A 21,560-nucleotide genomic window follows, 5' to 3' on the forward strand; every position below is an offset into this window, starting at 1 on the left:
TGTGATTCCTAATGTCAACTTCTTTACCTTTTCTGTTTCTAATTTCTGATTTCAAGTTCTATTTTTCTATTGGTAAGTTTAAATTTTTTACCTTCTTTTTACCCCAAAAGTCTCATCTGACATGATAAGTTTAAGTTTTTCTCTTCAAAATTTGATTATCTTTGAAGAATTAACTATAATTTTTTTTTCTTTTATTTGTTTGCAGGTTTTCATCAACCATATGGATGTAAGTACATTTTCATTTTACTTATAGCAGATGTGTCCATGTTGATTTGTATTGTCCCTGTTGTTTTTTTTATTTTCTTATCTTACTTATCTTTGTAGATTTGATTAGTGTCTACCTCAAATTTAAATTGATTGCTTTAAACAAATTCCAGATTGAAGAATATTAATTTGATTTTTTTTTTTGAAAAAGTGGACAGGAGAAACACTGAAATTGGTAGTGAGAAAGATAAGAAGGAACGGGGGAGAAAAGATAGACGTCTTTGATTGTAAAAGAAAATTTGTGGTTGTAAATCTTGAGGTTGTAAAAGCACGTTTTGGTTTACTAATATATAAAATGATGTAGATGAGTTTAATGTATTTGTTTTTTTATGGCAAAAAAAAAAAAAATTGTTTGTGTTATATGTTGAAGAGTTTACTCATATGAAGTCCGGTGGTTTATTGTACTTTTTCTTTCTGTTTAGTAGTTACTAATTCTTTTCTGCATAAATGTTATGAGTTTAATGTATTTATTTTTTCTATGGCAATAATGTATTTGTTTTTTCTATGGCAATAATGTATTTGTGTGTGTTAATGTTGAAGAGTTTAATCATATTAAGTTCTATGGTTCTTTCAAAAAAAAAGTTTCATGGTTTATAATTTTTTCTTTCTCTCTTTAGGTGTTTTTTTTTTCCAGTTTCTCATCAATCTTTCAAATTTTAGACAAACCTAAAAACAATTCCCTTGCATTTAGAATGTAAAAAAGTGAAACCCCGTCGTATTGGTCAGATTAACACAAACCAAATCAAACTGACGACACCAATGTATAATTAACTAGGTTCCCACCGCGCCCTACGGGCGCGGTAGATCCCTTTTGGCTAACGCCGTCGAGATAGAATGTGGTGAGACAATTTATTTATTGAGTCGACTACATCTAAGCGGTGCACGTATATCGGGTCAATGCATATACCAAAATGTCCATACATCATAAAATTCATTTTTAGGACATCTAGGATCACAAAGAGACCTGTAATTTGCATAGAATATGCGAATTAAAGTTCTCTGTATGATGGTATATGGCGTGAAAATAAATTTTGTGATGTATGGACATTTTGGTATATGCATTGACCCGATATACGTGCACCGCTTAGATGTAGTCGACTCAATAAATAAATTGTCTCACCACATTCTATCTCGACGGCGTTAGCCAAAAGGGATCTACCGCGCCCGTAGGGCGCGGTGGGAACCTAGTAACTACTAATGATACAAGAGAATTGATGGGGAGGAGCCTAGGATTTTAAAATTCACATATAAAATCACTTTTAAGAACAGATATTTAGAGGGTGTTTGATTTTTTATAAGTGCTACCACTTACTAAGTGATATCAGTTGTAAGTCCTACGACGTTTGTTTTCCATTACTTCTAAGTGCTTGGTTTTTATTTTTATATTAATTCTAAATGTCATAAAAATGAGAAATTGTCTATTTTTTACCTTAACGTATTTACACATTAGCATTTCATACTAATTCATTATGCTCACGAGTTTGGATACAAGAGAATTACGGTTTATGAATACTTTGTGTTGAAAATATTAATCTCAAATAACTAAAAATTATGAAAGAGAAATAACTTATGTTGCATGATAGAGTTTGGGTGGTTTCGTGATTGATGGAGGAAGAGATGTGAAAAAATTTAGGAGAAAAATTTAGGTGAAGGATTAGTGAAGAAGGAAAAGAGTCATCGATAAAGTTATAATTTTTTTTATTTATCAATTGTTTAAGATTTTAGTTATACTTATATTGGTAATTATTATATTCGGAGAGGATAAAAATGTCTTTCTTAGCACTTAGAAAGTAAGTGCAAAAAAATAAGCTCCAAGTTGGAGCTTACTTTTTTGCACTTACTTTAACCCCACTTACAAGTGATATTCACTTATTAAGTGATTAAATAAGTGCAAAAATCAAACACCCTCTTAGAAAAATTAAATCACTTTTTTTTTATAACTCAAAATTCGAGATAATGAACTGCCCGAATTCCGGAAGATGCTTTCGTTAAAATCCGATTGATAATCATAAACTTGTAATTGTTATATTTTGAAAAACGAATCTCTAAACTATTGGCTATTAATCGATAAACATAAAAAAAAAAAAAAAAAACTTAATCCAAGTATGATGTATCAAATTAAAAACATAGATAATGGAAAGAAAATAGGTTTAACAACCTAAACCGTAAGGCACATCGAGTGATTTGATTAACTAAAAATATGTCTCTAAGTGATCAGTTACGGATTTCTTTATAGAGCCCTAGAAGGAGAGTTAGCTACTCATAATCATTGACAACATAAAAAATAATAAACTCATTACAAAAATCAGAGATAAAGAGTAATAAAGAAGATCACCAAAAAAGAGGCTTCCTGATGATACTCCAATTTGCTCCTCAACTATGATAATGATATTGATGGAGTAGTGTGATGAATCTTTACCAAGGTCTTCTCATATGAAGATAAAAGAAAACTTAAGGGTCTGTTTGATACGTGTGAAAATAGGGTTAGAAACTTGATTTCGTATGAAAATCAATTTTCTTCCGTTTGATAGGACTAAAAAGGTCGGAAAACTGATTTCCGTTAGAAAAAAAGGTTAGAAAATCGGGTTAAAAATTTTCTTACAAAAAAGGTGGGAAAGTTGTTTTCTAACCCTTCACTGGTCGCGCTCTCTCTCCTTCCTCCCGTAATCCCCTTATCTCTCTTTCTTTCTCAGCTAACCAACCATGGTTGTTCCCTCTCTAAAGTTTGGCAACTTGAAACCAAAACTGATCATCTTTCTCACTTTCTCCATGTATACCATAAGTCATCATCAATTTTAATCTAATGAGATCATTCACCTAGATGGCCAAGATCAGCAAGACGCAAACTTCATTTGAAATCTCCATTGAAATTTAAAGCATCAACATGTAAAGATGACCCAAAAGGATTGTGGATCTCTAACGGAAGTAATCATCTCTGTTTGCAAACCCTAGTTTAGAGTGATATTTTGGCGCTAGTCGCGTTAGGGTTTTGATTCCTGGTCGATTAGGTTTTTGATTAGTTTTGATTCATTTAACCCTAATCGATTAGTTCTTATTAGTTTTCTATTAGGTTTTTGATTACTTTCTTATCCTAATCGATTAGGTGTTTGATTAGTTTTGATTCCTGTAGCCCTAATTTTTATTTCTTGTAACCCTAATAGCCATGAACAATGGAGGTTGCTGCTGTTCGTTTCCAGAGAGCTTCATTTGCTAATCTCTAAAGGCGCCCAACTTCCTTGCAGTTGGCGCCCTTTAATTCTGTAAAGAGGGTGCCGAAAATAAATCGTTGGGTGCCTTTAAAAATTTCTCATCATATTTTCTTATGTCATAACAAACACAAAAAATTGATTTTCTTAAGAAATTTTTGGTTTTCTTTCCTATCAGAAAAAAAGTGGTTTTCTTTCCCATCAGAAAAAAAATGGTTTTCACACGTATCAAACGGACCCTAAAAGTACTATTGAATCTCTCTGTAAGTAGAAGAATAGTTGAATCAAAGTCTCTCACAAACTCAATTTATCCCTCTCTAAAACTTATACAGAGACGAAACAAAGATAATGGAACCTGGTAGGAAGACTTCTTCGTCTCATTTTCTCTCTGAAATTTGATTACAAATAAAAGAAGAAAACAAGGAAACTAAGTAGTTGGATCTAAACAATTACATCGGGCTCTCTATCGGGTTCCCATCCGGCTCGGGCATCGGGCGGGTTTATCGGGTCGGGACTCGGATTTGAACCCCTGTCCGAGTCTCGGCCCTATAAGCCCGAGCCATCGGGCCGGGTAAGCCCGGCTCGGGTAGCACGCGGTCAGCGGTCCCTAACGGTCCGGGCCGGACCCCGGGGTGTCGGACCGTTTTCCCAACCCTAAGCCCAGTGGTGATGGTGTAACGAGAGGAGATCGAACATTTTTTTTTGAAGGGTCACCAACAATCTTACCGTGTTAACAGAAGGGATTCCCCATCCAAAATCTTGGCTGTCCCGGAACCAATTCCCATTCCGAAAACATCAACCCAAAAATGCACTAAGGTGCTGTTTGTTTTTTATTTGTGTCTGAATCTGAATTGGCTGAATCTGAATTGGCTGAATTGAATTAGCTGAATCTGAATTGGCGGAACTATTTTACTAATTAGATGTTTGTTTTTTAGATCTGAATCAGCATGTCTGAATCAAAATTTTGACTCTTTTACCCCTCATTTATGTAAGTGACCAAACAAACCCTTAGCCTTGCAAAAAGGCAAACAGACCCTAAAAACTTGGTAAAAACTAGGGTTTTTTTTTTCACCACTCCCCTCCCTCTACCCGCATGTCTCTCTCATATGGAAAAGTTATCGTTGGATCTCACCCTCTCTCTCTAAGCGATGGCAACCAATCACCGAACCTCTCACCCTCAAAAGCTCTCGTCGACTCTTTTCCTTCTTGCGATGGACAACTCTCACCGGATCTGTTTCTTTCTTCTTCCCTCCATCTCTCTCTCTCTAAGCAAAAGATCGGGAAAGCTACACTCTCTCTAGCACAGAAGATAAAAAAAAAGTTAGGGTTTTTTTGTTCTGCTTGATTTGGGGACACCATGGAAGTTACAGAAGTCTAGTAGAGATTTCATGGTGTAAAAATAACTTTTTGATCTTAATACTTTCTTTCCTCTTTTGTTTGTAAGAAACTGAAATCATTTTGATTTTGGGGGTTTGTGGTTATCTGTTGGTGGTGGTGGTTATCTGTTGTTAGTGGTGGTGGGTGTTATTTGTTTTTAGTGGTGGTGGGTGTCTGCCGTTAGTGGTGGTGGTGTCTGCTGTTGGTGGTGGTGGTGGGTAGTCTGTGATCTCTCAAATAACCTCTTGTGTTTGTGGTTGACAGTGGTGGCGGTGGTTGACAGTGGTGGCTTGGTTGGCGGTGGTGGCTTGGTGGTGGTGGTGGTGGTGCCGGTGGTAGTAAAATGTTTGGCTATGAGAAAGATTTTTTTTATGGGAGCAGAAGAGTCTTTTGACAAATTTCAGCAATTGGCTCTTTTTCAGCCCATTCAGACCTTAGCCCAATTCAGTAAAATTTTCAGATTTTATAAAATTAAAAAACAAACATCTGAAATCTGAATAGAGACCCAATTCAGATTTCAGATCTGAAAAAATAAAAAAACAAACAGCACCTAAGACATTGATTCTAGGTAGACATGACTTAGCAGTAAATAACGAAAGAAACAATCATACTTGATAGAGTTCATGGATTTCGACATTTTATTTCACTACATATCTGAGTTTTTCAAACTGTTTAAAAATGGTAGATATATTCGTCATTTTCAGTAAGCGCAGAAGATTTCCATTTTCTCCGATTTACTATGTCACTTTTATCTTCACAGCATATGCTAAAAAAAACAATTTTTAAAGAAACATTGTGTCTCATCCATTCATATGACAACAACTGCATAAATCTCATTAAAAATACACAAGAATCTACAATATTCGTCTATAAACCCGAACTAGGGTAAGAGGTAAACCATGCATGTCTTCGCAGAATTCAGACAAAGACAACCTCCTGGCAGCAAATTTTCTAAAGAAAACTACAAAGTGATGTTCTAAAATCTGCAAATTTTTGCCCATATGCCATCAGAGATGGAATCAGTGACTTTGGTGTTGATAAAAGTTAGGTGCAGCCTCTGTTAACCAGGATGGATCAATAGCGATGACATTACGCATGTACAGTCGATCAGTTGAGACAAGAGAATGATAGATTACCCATTTCGTATTTACTCTGCCAAAGTAGGAAATGTTAGTTCTTAATTCAAATAGTTGAATCGATCAAACAATGAAGAAGACAAAAGTACTGATAGAAAGTTCTTTCTTTTGGTGAACTAAGGTTCGTGAGGGAGATCAAATGTATCTTCCCTACCTAGACGCAACCATAGTAGCAACAAACTAGATTGACAAGGAATGAAATTTTGGTTTCGGTGGAAATTTCGGCAGGCATGGAAATGGAAATATTTCGGTCATTTTGGCCGAAATATTTCGAAATTTAATTCCTTCATCAGGCAGTGTTAAAAGGAAGTATTTAGATTGCGGTTTCAGTGGGAATTTCGGTAGACATGGAAATATTTCGGTCATTTCATTCCTTGCTTGGAACCAGTGACAATGTTTAGGGTTTAGAGTTTAGTACTTAGTAGTATTCAAGGTCTAAGGATTAAGGGTTTTGGATTTAGGACGGATGACCCCGTAGTAATTCCCTCAAGCCGGTCCGACACACATAAGAGGGCATAGCCCCAATGAAGAACTAGTTGGACCTAGCAGGTACAAGCAAACCAATCCAAACACTTCCAATTTGGGGATTCAACCTTACGATCCTCCACGCATCAAACCACTATGGAGTTACATATATCCACACATGATTTCTCAGACCGAGTTTAAATTTACTTCTAAATAACATCCTAATTCGGAAAAAAAAATCTACAGTTTGTTATCGAATAGATGAAATGTGCAGGAAACCGTCGATAAGCTTTTTAGCTACAGGTAAGATAAGTGTATCGATAACTAAATTCACTAACCTGAACAGCACCGATGATGGATGGACATGTACTTCCTGTGAACTCCTAAGAGTCTTGTACGTTCCGCCCTGAAAACAATATATTCAAATATACAGGAAATAAAAATCAAGTAGCCAATATGATAACTAATTCAGTCATTTACATACAAGAAAATGCAACAAAGAATTACTTACTTCTAAACGGCAGGCATTAGCAAAACAACCAGCCGTGATTGCCTTTCTGAATGTCTGCAGCATATGAAATACATTCAAAACACAATATAGTTTTAAGAACGACAAAAAAATAGCCCAGGAATCCGAAAAAGAAAGAAGAAAGAAAGCTAATTCTTGTGAGAGCTAAACAAATTGAGTCGATACATCAATTGAATTAAAAAGACAGGATAATTTCTAATCTACAAACGGCTAACCTGTGTATCTCTTTCACAAGACTTCAAAATTATGCCTAACCGCTTTGCTACTCTAACAAGTTGTTCCCTAGTTTCCAGAACCTTTTTCTGCAAAGAAAGAAAATCAGAGAAGTGCAGTTCTTCATTTCGACACAAAATAACTAATTAACTATCACATGATCGATGAGTCAGAAACCTATACTTCTTAAAGTTGTACAAGCAAAGATACCTACCATGGCTTGATAATTAATGAAGTTCTTATGACACCATTGTGAAGATCGACCAGACCGAAGGAATCCTTTATAGACATTCAGGTAAGTCACATGATCACCCTGCATAATGTTATAAGATGAGTAAGCTGAATATAGATACAGGATTTGAAAGATAAAATTGAAGAAAAGAAATCCATAAATTTGCTTAACCAAAACAGATAGAAAATTAGCAATTACACCTAACAACCCCGACAAATCTGCCAATTGATGATTTTGGGTTCTCTGTTATGACATAATTTATCTATAATGTAGATAAATTAAAGCACCTGATAATGACGCTAAAACCAAGGAAAGGTCCCTGAACAGAAAGAAAGAAAGACCCAGAATCTTTTTTGAACAGTTGGAATCAATATTAAGAAAAGACCCAGCATGACAGTCACAGCTTTGCTATTCTAACAAGTAACAACAACAACTATTATTTTTCTCTTAAATACAAGGGAAGATGGTAAAGCTATGAGAGTGTGTCGACAAACTTATACTAGATCACAACAGTGTAGAATAGATATCCTATTCCTAGCAGCTTCCGTAAAATTGGATTTAGTTACGATAGTATCAGGACGGAAAGAAATAGCTTGAAGCTAACTACGTGGGACTCAAACATTCGAGTTACATTTCATCTGCTATCTTGAGATTTCAGATAAATGACTAGTGAGGCATCATTACATCGGCATCATGAGAAAAGCTATTGAAAATTTGAAATAAACAGTTGGGATTTGAGATAAAGAACCTCTGCTGCAGCAAATTGTAGCTTAGCTTCATCCAACTCTTTCTGTGATCCTCGAACAGAAACCCAAACGGACTGTAACGAGAAGAGAAACAGAAAGTCAGTTCTTAACTAATTGAGGGTATTTCTTTAGACAAGTTAATATACAAGACCGACAGCCTGGATTATAGTGATCAGATTTTATGTATTGATGTAACTACTTTTATAAATAAAGAAAGACTAGAAGAATTGGTTTACCTGGACAGAGAGCATTGCAGCTACAGTTATAATTTCGTCAGAACACCCGAAATGATGACCCGCTAAAATCATTTTCGACACCATTGGCTCCTACAAAAAGAAACATTCATCACATAGTTCTTTCTTAAATCACGAAAAAACTAAATCAGGTTAAAGACAAACATGTAAGTATCTATACTAAATGAATTGGTCTACTACAGTAACTAGTGGCATCATTTCTCACTTATATTTTGTTATCTTGAAGGATACATCAGTGTCAGACCCTATGTTGTAAAAGGCGACGCCAAGGCGCGCCTAAGCGCCCAAAGCGCCAGGTTGCCAAAGGTGTCGCCTTCTTTTGAGGCGAAAACAACAGGTTTCCCCTGGTGGCGCCTTTAGCTGCTTAGGCGAGCGCCTTTAGGCGCCCCAGGGGAAGCGTGAGGCGGCCCAAGTCGTTAGGGTGTGCCCTCAGCTTTTTATTTTTTTTAGGGCTTCAGCCCAAATCGAGGACAGATTCCCTAATCTGTTTCTCTCTCTAACGGTCTAACCCTCACGCCCAAATCGAGGGTTTCAGCCGAAACTTCATCTTCTTCTCCTTCAATCTTCATCAATCTTCATCAGGTAAGTCGTTTATTCTAAGTTCATCTTCTCCCTCTTCTTGTTTCTTTTTCAAATTTCAAAAACTTTTAAAATCGATTTTTTTGCTGTTTTTTTTTTTATTTTCAGCAACTAATTTTGTTTTTTGTTTACTTATTCTTAATCTTAAGTCATAACCTATGTTATTTACTAGTTAGTTAGTAGTTACTAACTTATTTATACTATTAAAATCGATTTTTTTGCTGTTTTTTTTTTTATTTTCAGCAACTAATTTTGTTTTTTGTTTACTTATTCTTAATCTTAAGTCATAACCTATGTTATTTACTAGTTAGTTAGTAGTTACTAACTTATTTATACTATTAAAATCGATTTTTTTGCTGTTTTTTTTATTTTCAGCAACTAATTTTGTTTTTTGTTTACTTATTCTTAATCTTAAGTCATAACCTATGTTATTTACTAGTTAGTTAGTAGTTACTAACTTATTAATACTATTAAAATCTCTTTTTTTTTGCTGTTTTTTCATAATTTTCAGCAACTAATTTTTTTTTTTTTTTTTTTACTTATTCTTAATCTTGAGTCTTAACTAATGTTATTTACTAGTTAGTACTTAGTAGTTACTTGTGAATTATATGGTTTGTGTGAGTTTGTGAGTTATATGGTTTGTGTGAATTAGTGATATGTCTTCTTCGGCTTCAACGGCTCGTGTGAGACCGTCGAGTGATCCCGGTTGGGAGTATGGACAACCGGTGGATGGTGACAAGAATAGAGTGCAATGTGACTTGTGTGGAATGAAAAGTAATGGAGGAATTAATAGGCACAAACAACATCTTGCCGACGGTTACAAAGATGTAAGAGTTTGTCCTAAGGTGCCTAAGGATGTACAAGAAGTGATACAAAGGTATATGGCCGAAGGAAGGAAAAAGAGAGACGAAAAGACTCGAATGAGGATGGCTCAAATTGATAGTGTCAATATTTACAAATCACCTCATGCACCTTATGAGAATGACGAAGAGTCGGAAGATCACTATATAGATTTAGATGGTACACAAGCTAGTGGTGGAAGTGGGTCTGGGAGTGGGACACCAACTAGTAGAATGGCTCCAAAACCACCTAAGGTACATGGTCAAATGGATAGTTTTTTCAAACCAAACTTGAAAAAATTAGTGCAAAATCCTATTGACAATGTGCATACGAGGAGAAGAAGAGACAATGTAGCTGAGTATATTGCTGCTTTCTTTTACGATAATGGGATCGCCTTCAATGTAATCAAAAGCGTTAGTTTTGCTATGAGGATTCAAGCGGTTGGTCAATTTGGTCCGGGGTTAAAAATCCCTACTTACCAGGAATTGAGAGTCCCTCTTTTGGTCAAAGCAGTCAATTCCACCAAGACGTGGATAGATACATTTAGACCCATCTCGGTTTCATATGGGTGTACTATTATGACGGATTGGTGGACAGATGGGAAAGGTAGATGCCTCATCAATTTTCTAGTGAATTGTCCAAAAGGAACTGTCTTTCTGAGATCACTTGATGGTTCTGAACATGTAAAGGATGCAAAACTCATCTTGAAACTATTGACTGAAGTCATCGAGGAAGTAGGTCCCGAGAATGTGGTTCAAGTAAGACTTTAACCCTTCGTATTTGGATGTATATCTTAGTTCTTATTTAGGATGTATATTTTAGTTCTTATTTTGACATATTTGACTTAATCACTTAATTGCAGGTTGTAACAGATAATGCATCTAATTACAAGCTTGCAGGAAAGTGGTTGATGGAAGATAAGAAATATAATTTTTATTGGACTCCATGTGCAGCACATTGTGTGAATCTCATGTGCCAAGATGTATCAAACATCGCTAGGATTCACAAAGTTGTACAAGATTGTAGGCATATTGTGGTTTTCATGTACAACCACAATCAAGTGTTGCATATGATGAGAAAGTTCACTAAGGCAAGAGAGTTGGTGAGACCTGCAGTAACTAGATTTGCTACTAGTTACTTATCGATGGATAGTATTTTTAACCAAAGAACGGGGTTGAGGACAATGATGCTTTCTGAGGAATGGACTACGAGCAAATGGGTGAAAATGCAAGAAGGAAAGAGAGTAGCAAAGATAATGGGGAGGCCTGATTTCTGGAATAAGTTACATTTTTGTCTTAAAATTATCTCACCATTAGTGGATATTATCAGGATGGTCGATCAGGAAGAAAAACCATGCATGGGTTACATTTATTTGGCGATGACTGAGTGTAAGAAGAAGTTAGATGCTCTCTGGGAGGAAAAAAACAATGTGGTGATTGAGGAAGTGCTTAGAATTATTGAGCATAGGTGGTCTGATCAACTACATCAACCTCTCCATGCAGCAGGATTTTATCTTAATCCTTGCATCTACTTTGATCCATCATTGAGCCCACCTATGGAGAGTAACTCGGAGATAAAAAGAGGGTTGAATGCTTGTATTAAGGCTCTGGTGCCAAATCCTACTACTCGGTCATTGATTTTTGATCAAATTGTAGAATATCGTTCTGCAACTGGAGAAATGGGGGATGAGGAAGCAATTGTAAAAAACACAGAGTTGATACGAAGTAAATAAAGAGAACTAGGTTCAAAATTGACTTACTAGAGGAATCTCAGCAACTTGAAATCCAACTGGTGAAGTAAGTTTGGCATCATCATCAAGAATCCCAAGTGAATAAAGAACTTCAAGCGCTCTAACCATTGCTTCTGGTGCTGGAGGTGCTAGCCAATCAAACCCCAAAATATTATCTATACCCAAGGCCTTTAACTACCAAAACAGAATAGTAATGGCTTAATTAGCATTTGACATTTTAACACGAAATAACAATGTATTAACATATTTAGTTTATTTTTAAAAAGACAAGATACTAAGAAAATTTTTAATTTTAACTATTCTACAAACTTAATTACCTGAATTACACAAGAAACGAGATTAGATCTCTGCATTTCAGGTATTCCCTGGGAAGGCATTTCCTCATTATAGTATTCTTCAGTATATAACCTATTTTTGAAGCAAGAAAATCCAATAGGTGAGTCAGTAAGCGCATCAAAAAAGCTAAGGTATAGGTCAATTGATATTCACTTGTAAATAAGTCATTCCGGGTAAGGACTTACTGATTTACATACTTCATCTTTTACGATCGTTTAGGTATATAATATATGAAAATCGACGATATTAGTGAAAACAGTTACAAATAACTACAATTTAAGGAAGTTCTAGAAACGTGCATAACCATCGCATCTGAATTTTTAAGTACCTATAACACTTGCCAGGTCGTACCCTTCCAGCTCTCCCAGCTCTTTGCCTAGCAGATGCCTTGGATATTGGTGCCACCACCAAATTTTCTATGTCCGAAATCTATATAAAACATAATAAGAAAACCTTAAATAAATAAAGTATAGATCATTTAAATGGACAAAAGAAAAATGGGAAACATACCGGATTATAGAAGCGTTGTTTTGAGAACCCACAATCTACAACATAGACAACTCCCTGCATAATTTGGAGGATATAAGAACTACGGCTAAGAACTATAACATACAGTTATCACTGAACAAGTCTTGAAAAGATTCTCCTAAAATCTAAAGACGTTACCTCTAGAGTTAATGACGTCTCTGCAATATTAGTTGATATTACAACTTTCCTCTTGCCTCTTGGTGTAGGCGAAAATATAAGTTCCTACAAATAAAGCAGTTGTCCTTGAGATGATTTTCGATAAGCTAAATATATAGGATATCACATTAGGTTCAGACTCTGGAAGATATATTACCAACCTGATCTGAACGGGGAAGCCCCGAGTACAAAGGCAAAACAAATAGACCTGAAATGAGACAACACATGCATTCCGAATCAGTGGTAGAAAATCAGAATGGTTACGAATTGTACAAAAACTTGATGTATAAATTTGTGCCTGAATTTTTATATGTGAGAGGTGAATTCAGATAACCAGTCCAATCCTTAAAACTAAGAAAGTGTTACGCATGAAAAGAATCTTGTTCTAGTTCACTTTACTAGATCTATTCACCCACCCCATAGGAATATAAGATCCAACCATGCAAGGGTTACACAGAATCTACTAGAATAAGTAAGAAATGGCATAGCTTGGTAACAAGTCATCATCACCCTCTACAAGAAAGATACAAGAGAGAATAATACAAGACCCGGAGTTACCTAGCATATCAAATATTAAAACCTAAACGGAAGTTGTGCCTAGCAGTTTTTGTAATCATGACACCTCCCAAATTCAAGTAGACAGTGACAGCAAATCTGGAGGTTTAAATAAGCATTTAAACTAGCATATAAGCTTGCTTCTTTAGGATGGTAGCAGTGCTAACTACCAAGTACTCAGTTACCCATGGCTGTATGTATGAACTTTTTTTGATGTTTACTACTCTACAGGAAATCATAGAATAGAAAGCCATGTGTTTTTCAACACAAGAAAAACTGAAGTTAAATATCTTAAATGCCAATTCAGAAGCACCTGAAGACTTTTGTCCATGAGTCTCTTCTGTAAGTAATTGAACAGCAGCATCAATATCATCCTGACCCGTAAGGAACAGCAATATATCACCCACAGGTTCCTAGACAACACATGTAAGAAAAGAAAATGGTGAATGTTACACAATAATTTATAAGCGATTGATATGCGTTATCCATGTTTTAGAAATTGGGGATTACATAAATACGGTTTAGACATCAAATCAAACCTTAACCACTCATCTACCTGATCATGAATTGCTAGCACGGTTGAAACAGCAGCTTGCAAATAATCGGAGGCAGGTTCCTCGAGATAATGAATTTGAATATTATATCCTTTACCCTAACAGTAGAAGAAAATAGGTTAGACAATATAACTTAAAATAGAGGTAAATATGCACCAAAAGAAAATTACTATCACACAGAGGCAAAAACTAAAAAGTAGAGATATAATCATATAAAGATATAAACTAGCATACTTCAACAGAAAGAATTGCAGGCTCTTTTGTTGGGCCAAGATCTTCAGCTGATTTCGCTTCACGTTTTCTGTTGCTGCTTTGCCAAGATCACAAGAAATTTTGAATTTAATAGACATTGACAGGTCATATGAAATAATGACATTTTATTGTCGGTTTTATGAGGCCAAAATGAAGAAATATGATGAAAGTAACACATAAATTTCACACTTTTATGGCTATGACATATACTATTTCAAATTTTCAAATTATGAAGGACAAAAAGAAAACTAAAATGGGGTGCGAGTAATTTGATATGGTAAAAAGTAAACATGAAAAGTTTAGGAAAAAAATTTAACTTCACACTGCTTAAGAGAATCACAATATTATATTCACAATGAGAACAATCAACTAAAACTGATTAAGCACTCACTCGATAAGCATGTGTCAGAATGCAAAGTAATGTGTAATGGGAGTCTCGGACAAGGTTTTCTCTTACGATTTGGGCCAAAGTACTAAAACTTGTTTGTTATAAAAAGTACAAAACCTTGCCATTTATCAACTTCAGCAAAACCATATGAGTAATTGAAATAGATCTGAAGGATGAAGCAATTAAAACAAAAGGGCATAGAAAATAAGGGAAGTATGATGTACTTTGTGAATCTAGACAACCTTATGCCCACATAATACGACCCATTAAGTCATATGCAAACATCTAAAGTTAAAGGAACAAATCGTGTCCCACAAGAATGACAATACTAACAAGTCTAACATCTATAATCAAAACCTAACTCCATAATAGTCAAATGGTAAGAACAAACCTGATGCAGAAGAAAGCAGCCATTGATTTTGCTTCAATTGTAGCGGATGAGATTATTAAACGCAACTCAGGTCTACAACGTTGGATCTGGAATAAGTAGTATAGTTAGCTTACAAAAACAATACCATATCAGCAGAAAGAATGGCAGTTAGCAAGAGTCCTGTAACTTTACCTTTTTAAGAAGTCCTAATAGGATATCAGTTGAGAGGGATCGCTCGTGGGCCTCATCGACCATTATAACACTGACATAGAGTAAGAAAGAAATAAAAATGTAAGAAGAATATCTCATTACTTAATCTCTAGTAAAAATCCTATACCTCGTGAAAAAAAAAACTAAATGAAAAAAGGGCTCAGGGAGATCAAATTGGGGTAGTTCACAAGCTTTATTGTCAAAAGCTATGGTCCCCTGTAGAGGTGGGAAACGGCCCGGGAACCCGAGATCCGACCCAATCCGCCCGGGCCGTTAGTACCCGAAATCCGAATGGAACCTGGTTTAGGCGGACCCGGCCCGAAATTGCGGTCGGGCGGGACTCGGGTAAGGTGTCTTACCCGAGTTCCGCCTCATTAGGCCCGCCCGCCCAAAGTAGCACCCGATCCGCCCACCCGAAACATGATCCAACCCACCCGTCTGAATAACCCTAGACTATTTAAGATTATAAAGATCCAACGGCTGAGATTAAATAGACATCACAACCGTTGGATCAAAATATCTCTTCTATAAAAGGAGACCCAAACCCTTGCTTCCATCCTCTACTTAGCCCTAAATCTCTAACAACCGACTTGCAACAGCACCCACCTCCTCTACCCTACACAAAACCACTTCCACCAAACCACCCTACACAAAACCACTTCTACCAAACCACCCCTCCACCCCTAACCTCCATTATTCCTAGACAAATGACAGAATACCCATCGTCCGAAGTCCCAACCATTTTCCACCATCTCAAACCATAAAGATTTAAATAACAAATCTTCAAACACAACACTCCTAGTCGAATCACGTCTGAAGTAAAGACGATAAAAGATGATGTTGGGTACTTGGGTATACGCCGATGATCTAACGATTAAATGACGCGGTTAAGCCTTTCAACTCATCTTAAAAATTAGTTAATGAAGCAAGAGGCTTGTTGTTTGCTATTCCAACAACTTTCGAACCCTAATTCTTATCCTTGTTGTTTACTTCATTGTATTTACTTAGCCTTTGGCAATTGAATGGAGTATCTTTTCCAAAAAAAAAGAAGGATAATTTAGGGTTTCATAAATCAGAGAGATAATTGGGTAATTTAACTAAAAACATAATTATAAATGAAATGGGTGATTTAAAAAATTATATTTTTTTCTCAAAATAACCCGAGCCCATCCGGCCCGTGACCGTTGAAGTCCGCTCGGGCAGGCGGGCTCGGACGGGCTACGGGCCCTGAATTGGTTAAATTTGTCCGGCCCGATCCGCCCGACAACTAGTAGCGGGCTAGGCATTGTAGTGCTCGAGTCCGACTCTATTATGCCTGGGCCCGACTGAACCCGCCCGATTCCCACCCCTAGTCCCATGGCTCCCATCTAAACATATATGCCTATGAGTCATTGTCAAAAGAACGGTTCAGATCAAAGTCAAACTTCGAAAAAAATTTGTGGAAAGAACGGTTCATATCAAAGTCAAACTTCGAAAAAAATTTGTCTTTTAGTGAATAATGAGTTATTAAGTCAAGAATTATGTTAAGGATTTTGTCATTGTAGCACTCCCGTATGCCTATTTGTTTCGGACGATTCTTACTTGTTCTCTTCATATCCCTTATTTCTTCCTCTTACAATTATATTTGTTCCTCTCCAAGGGTTCCTCTTTCTTCCTGATGCACCTTTCGAGAGATAAATGCCGAAACTATTTTTTATATATATTGTGTGTAGGCTGGTAGACTAGATGCCCTCTATGTTTCTAGTTGAAAAAAAAATTGCTTGTAAAACCTGAAAACCTCTACATTTATTTCTCTAACACTATTCCAGCCCCTATGAGGACTTTTAGCTCATTTAAATTTTGCTAATACTTTTATATTTTAACAGCAAAAATTTGGAACTAGAACGCTAAAGGACAATGACAAGGAGTCATCAATTTTGAGGTACAGCAGGGTCACAAGGTCTAGGTCAAAAGCAGTTTAATGAGTAAACTAACTAAATTTGAAACATTTGATATACAAATTCATGCTAAATCCTATTTAAAATTAAGTTTAAAAGGATGGTAGAAGATACACCGAATAAGATTCAAATTCATAATTGGTACCTATATTTGGTCAAAAGAGGATCTTCCATCATTTCCCTTAGTAAAACACCATCCGTAAGAAATTTGACCTTCGTTACACCCTGTAATAATATGGAGAAAAAATGCTTTAATTAGCTGATGCCACCACCACCAACACAGCTTGTCGTAGCAAATAATGACATGACTTAAGACGGATCAAAGTAATCAATAGAACAAGTCTTACTGGGTTGGTAAGATCTTCAAAACGAATAGTATATCCGACTTCTTCGCCAAGTTTGACACCCATCTCTTCAGCTACTCTTGAAGCAACAGCCTGCAGATAAAGTATCACAGCAAATTAGTAATCTATATAGCCAACTAGTCGAGTAATATGATCAAATAAAATTTCGCACTAACTAGAACAGTGGAAAACCTGGACAGACAATCGTCTGGGTTGTGTACAAGCTATCATCCTTCCACCTTCAGCCCAACCTGCTTCCTTGAGGTACTAAAATCAAAGCGGAAAAGGAAAAGAAAGTTAAGTTCAATAAGACACTCATTACTAAAAGAAAGTGATAACTTTACAACATGGATCAAATATTAGAGATGCACAATTTGAATTATGAATTTACTGAATGATTTCTACTTAAAGCAAACCTGATAATATCAAGAGCTATTGTTTCCCTTTTACACTTCAGTAAGAAACACGAAACTAGTCTCATGCTACCTATGGACAAGGATTCAGTTTGAGATAGAGTCGATATAATGTTCAAATAGGCTAATCCTCTCAGAGTTGGAAAAGGATTCAGTTTGGGATAGGAGTTTTTCTTATATGGACAGTGTCCATTTGGGAGGCTATTTTGTTTTATCGGTGTGCCTCCCTTTGTTTTCAGTTTTGTCGTTCTTCTTCTTGTATATACTTTTTCTCTTTTTCAATATTAATTCAAAAGTTTCAAAAAAAAAAGTAGTACCTGAGGGATTTGAGTTGTTTTTCCACTACCGGTTTCACCAACAATAATGGTGGTAGAATGAGTTTCAACGAGGTAAAGAATAGCAGTCCGATATTTGAATACTGGAAGTCTTTGTCTTTGCCTCTCAATGCTGGAAGACGACCCATATCTATGCGAAATTCGAAAGAACTCAGATAAGGCAAGAAAAGAAACATATATTACAATAAAGATGAAACAAACTTGTTACGAGCAATAGGTGGTTTTGGTGGGGAAGTACATACCCAGCGGAGGGAGTGGCAGAGAAGAAAATGACGCCGCCTTCTTCGTCGTCGATGAGGCGGGGCTTCTCAGAACCTGGCTTCCAGAATCGAGACATAATTTTGATCTCTCCTTTGTAAGCTCCGGTTGGGAAGGTTTGTCCCTGAACTAGTTTTCGGTCTAATGCAGTGTTATCGCTTTTGGTCTAGGCAAATCTTGAGAACGTAGTTTATATGAACGCAAAGGTGTAATCCGTTACCACCAACCACAGACAGTTCTGTCAAACCCGTTATATGGGGTTGTCCAATTCAGTCCAATATCGTTTGGTTTGGAATCGAACACTTTTGTAGTTCTATCAAACACTTATATAATCTACAATACAAAATCAAAAAAAGGGACTATTTAACATATACACTTTAGCTCAACTTAGTCCAGACTCCAACTCCAACTATCTGATGAAATAATTAGTATAACAATTGAAGGATAGGAACCTTAAAAACAACCCTAGCCATAACCTGAAAACCCATGAAAAAAATGCAGAAAAATCTTAACATATTCTACAAAATCATACTATTTGATTTACCATGAAAAGGTTTCTAGACATGATTTTTCACTTAGTCGAAATCAGAACGAAAATTAATTAGATGAAACACTTAATCGAAATAAGAAGGAAAATTTAATAGCACTTACTAATCAAAATTGAAGTAGAATCAAAATTGATGGTTGGGAGAGATACGAATGTCTTACCTGAAGAGAAAAGGAGAGAGTGATGTGGATGAAACCCTAGTTGAAAGGAAGTTGGAGTTGAAGTTTGAGAGGAAAAGAGCAACAATGGAGAGAGGGCGAGATGTACCTGAGAAAAGAATCAAGAGAGAGAGAGAGGCGGGAGTTTGTTTGCTAAACTGTCTAGAGACTAGAGTAGTCAAAGTTTTAACTATGAACTCTGACTAAAACTTCTAATTAGAAATTTAATTAGGATTTTTTTTTTGAATCAAACTTCGTTAACAGGCCAAAAGGCTAATGAGAATTACATCATGAAGTTGAAAATCAAAAGACACAACCGAAACAGACAAACAAGTCAAGTTATGCCCACTTGGGGTGCCTCTAGAGTTGTCTGATCTAACTGGTGGGCTACTTTCTGGTGCAGTCACCACTAACCATTGTGGGTAGTTTTATAACCGTTGCTTCTTCCCCCTTCTTCTCTTCTCGCCATCAACCGTCGGCTTGTAAATCGTCGGTCTGCGCCTCTTCTTTATCGGTACATCGGTGGAGAGAGTTGTAAGTTGTTGAAGAAACTCTCAATGGTTGTTCTTGATCAAACACTCGATCCTAACTAAAAACGAAAATAACAAAAAGATCCTAAAGATCAACAAAAACAAGCCCTAAAGACCAACAAAGAAAATAACATTTATTTAGGAACGAAGAAAGGAATCCGGCGAAATTGTTGATCACAACGACTTTTGTCGACAAGCATGTTACCAAATTTGAAGATCTTGTTTCTGATCTTGATCTCGATAGGGTTTGGTTGGATGATATTGTCAATCTTTGGACTTTGAATCAACTTCTGACTTCTCTAAAATCTTTACACAAGATGAATACCAATATGAATCAAACTCTGTAGAATTATATAACCGCACATCCATGATAATACCCGCCTTGAAACCATTTCTAGAGAGAGAGAGAAAGACTCTTACACAACAAACCATTTCTACAAAGAAGAGTCCTTTCATTTAATGAAGACAGATGATGAAAAGCAGTGATGAAATCCGACTAAATCTCTCGATCACAAAGTCCCCTCGTCTCATGTTCTCTCCAAACTCTCTCTCACCCTCTCTACCAAAGATGATTTAACTGTAAGCAGCCATACTTATGGTATCGGTTTATCTTGTCATGGACAAAGAGATGATAAATCAGAGTCGAAAAAATCCGTCACTAGAACCACATTCCTCATTCTTAATTAGGATTACTAATTATTAAACTTCAACTAAGGACTCCAATGTCTAGAAATACAGAAACTCCTAATATTAAATAACTATATAATATCTAATTGGACTTCAACAAAGATTCTAACACTTCAAAATATACTTTGCAATTGCAAAGGTCCCAGATTCGATCCCATGGAAATGCAAATCAGGAATATTGAACTTGGGTACAAATAAAGTAGTTTATGTAGGCTTTAGGCAATTTCATTCGTCAAGCTATAGGTCATGGGAGATTTTATAGGCAATGCCCAAAGTTGTTAAAGGCAATCTTACTAAAGGCAATCCCGTAACAGGTTAGAGGCAACGTGGTCCATTGAGGGCAATGCCTTAGTTAAGTTTGACCTAACCGCATAATTGACGTTGTTAGGTCAATAAACTAGCAAAGGTTGAACCCCGGCCGACGACATTAAACCTAAACAAAACCTTCCACTGCTTCTTCTTCTTCATTTTTCTCCTTCTCTTCTGATCTCTCTCTCTCTCTCTTCTCATCTCTTTTTCTCTCTAAGTCCCTGATGGTAAAAATCTAGTAGAAGGGTTTCCTGGTTGGAAGCCCTTCCTAAGTGAAGGGACAGGAGTTCCCATTCGTCGAGGTTGTTGTCGCCGAAGGAAAGCTTAGCGAGAGAGATGCGAAGAAAAAAAAATCATGTCGCCCGTTGGAGATTGCTGGCCGACCCTTTCGTCGGAGGAAGAGAAGAAGAAAAGTGGGCGAGAAACACCCTCAAGTTTAGGCATTGCCTATAACCAAGTTAGGTCAACTTGTTTCGACCCAGTCTTGTGTGATAAATACATTGCCTTTAACATGTTCGGGCATTGCCTTTAAAATTTCTCATAGGCCATTCAATTCGTTCATTGGGTTTTAGGCTCAGTAATATTTTAGCAGTTGTTGTGTTTATCACATCGTCTCGATGTATGCCTTGTAACGACTAACGTATATCGTAGTCTGATTTTTCAAAAAAAAAAAAAAGATTCTAATACTTCAAAATATAAAAACTCATAATTTTAAATAACTATAGAATATTTTTCTCTCATTTACCTAGATACTTATTTTGTTATTTTGTAAAATTCATCTATTCAATTTGCAAGGGTGATAAAATTTTAGGCCATTTTTTTTCCTTTTGAAATAGTAAAAACTCCACAGTTATTTTAAAATGGTTGAATAACTTAACTTTACACTAAAACACACAAAAAGAGTATGAATTTCAAAATAAAGTTAAATTTTAACTTAGTTGAAATTGAGAGTTTCTTCCGCTATCAAACTAATTATAAATACGAATTTTATTTGATCCAACTTTTTCTATTTCCCATCATAACAAAACCTCCACCATATGTCGAGCTAGGGGTGGGGAAGAGGCTCGCGAGCCGAATCCGCACACAAACCGCTTGAGCTCGG

At 36.2% G+C, this 21,560-nt stretch overlaps 2 protein-coding genes across 5 annotated transcripts; one reads left to right on the plus strand and one right to left on the minus strand.

Annotated features, from left to right (window-relative positions):
- Window positions 1–5,661: 5,661 nt before the first annotated feature.
- On the minus strand, window positions 5,662–19,279 carry LOC147536216 (RNA helicase family protein). 4 transcript variants are annotated; one of them, XM_086639175.1, is made up of 24 exons: window positions 18,936–19,279; window positions 18,212–18,560; window positions 17,952–18,099; window positions 17,414–17,488; window positions 17,225–17,314; window positions 17,023–17,102; window positions 14,923–14,992; window positions 14,752–14,837; window positions 13,955–14,027; window positions 13,723–13,818; window positions 13,480–13,579; window positions 12,773–12,819; window positions 12,594–12,677; window positions 12,438–12,491; window positions 12,256–12,356; window positions 11,909–11,999; window positions 11,601–11,765; window positions 8,405–8,494; window positions 8,171–8,242; window positions 7,405–7,503; window positions 7,193–7,279; window positions 6,960–7,013; window positions 6,787–6,854; window positions 5,662–5,999 (listed from the first exon to the last, which is right to left on the minus strand). In XM_086639175.1, the coding sequence occupies exons 2-24, from the start codon at window positions 18,304–18,306 to the stop codon at window positions 5,867–5,869; spliced, it is 2,058 nt and encodes a 685-aa protein (XP_086495301.1). In that variant the 5' UTR covers window positions 18,307–18,560; window positions 18,936–19,279; the 3' UTR covers window positions 5,662–5,866. The 4 variants fall into 4 exon arrangements, with proteins under 4 accessions (XP_086495301.1, XP_086495302.1, XP_086495303.1 ...); XM_086639176.1 differs by having other exon boundaries at window positions 19,042–19,255; XM_086639177.1 differs by having other exon boundaries at window positions 17,952–18,081; window positions 18,936–19,244.
- Window positions 9,614–11,606, plus strand: LOC147536217 (uncharacterized). Its single transcript, XM_086639179.1, has 2 exons — window positions 9,614–10,599; window positions 10,704–11,606. Exons 1-2 carry the CDS (start codon window positions 9,658–9,660, stop codon window positions 11,571–11,573), a joined length of 1,812 nt encoding a protein of 603 aa, XP_086495305.1. The 5' UTR covers window positions 9,614–9,657; the 3' UTR covers window positions 11,574–11,606.
- Window positions 19,280–21,560: the final 2,281 nt, after the last annotated feature.

This window comes from Eschscholzia californica, unplaced genomic scaffold (assembly GCF_041429995.1).
Source record: "Eschscholzia californica isolate CP2 unplaced genomic scaffold, dmEscCali1.0.p SCAF_5, whole genome shotgun sequence".
Lineage (NCBI taxonomy): Eukaryota > Viridiplantae > Streptophyta > Magnoliopsida > Ranunculales > Papaveraceae > Eschscholzia > Eschscholzia californica.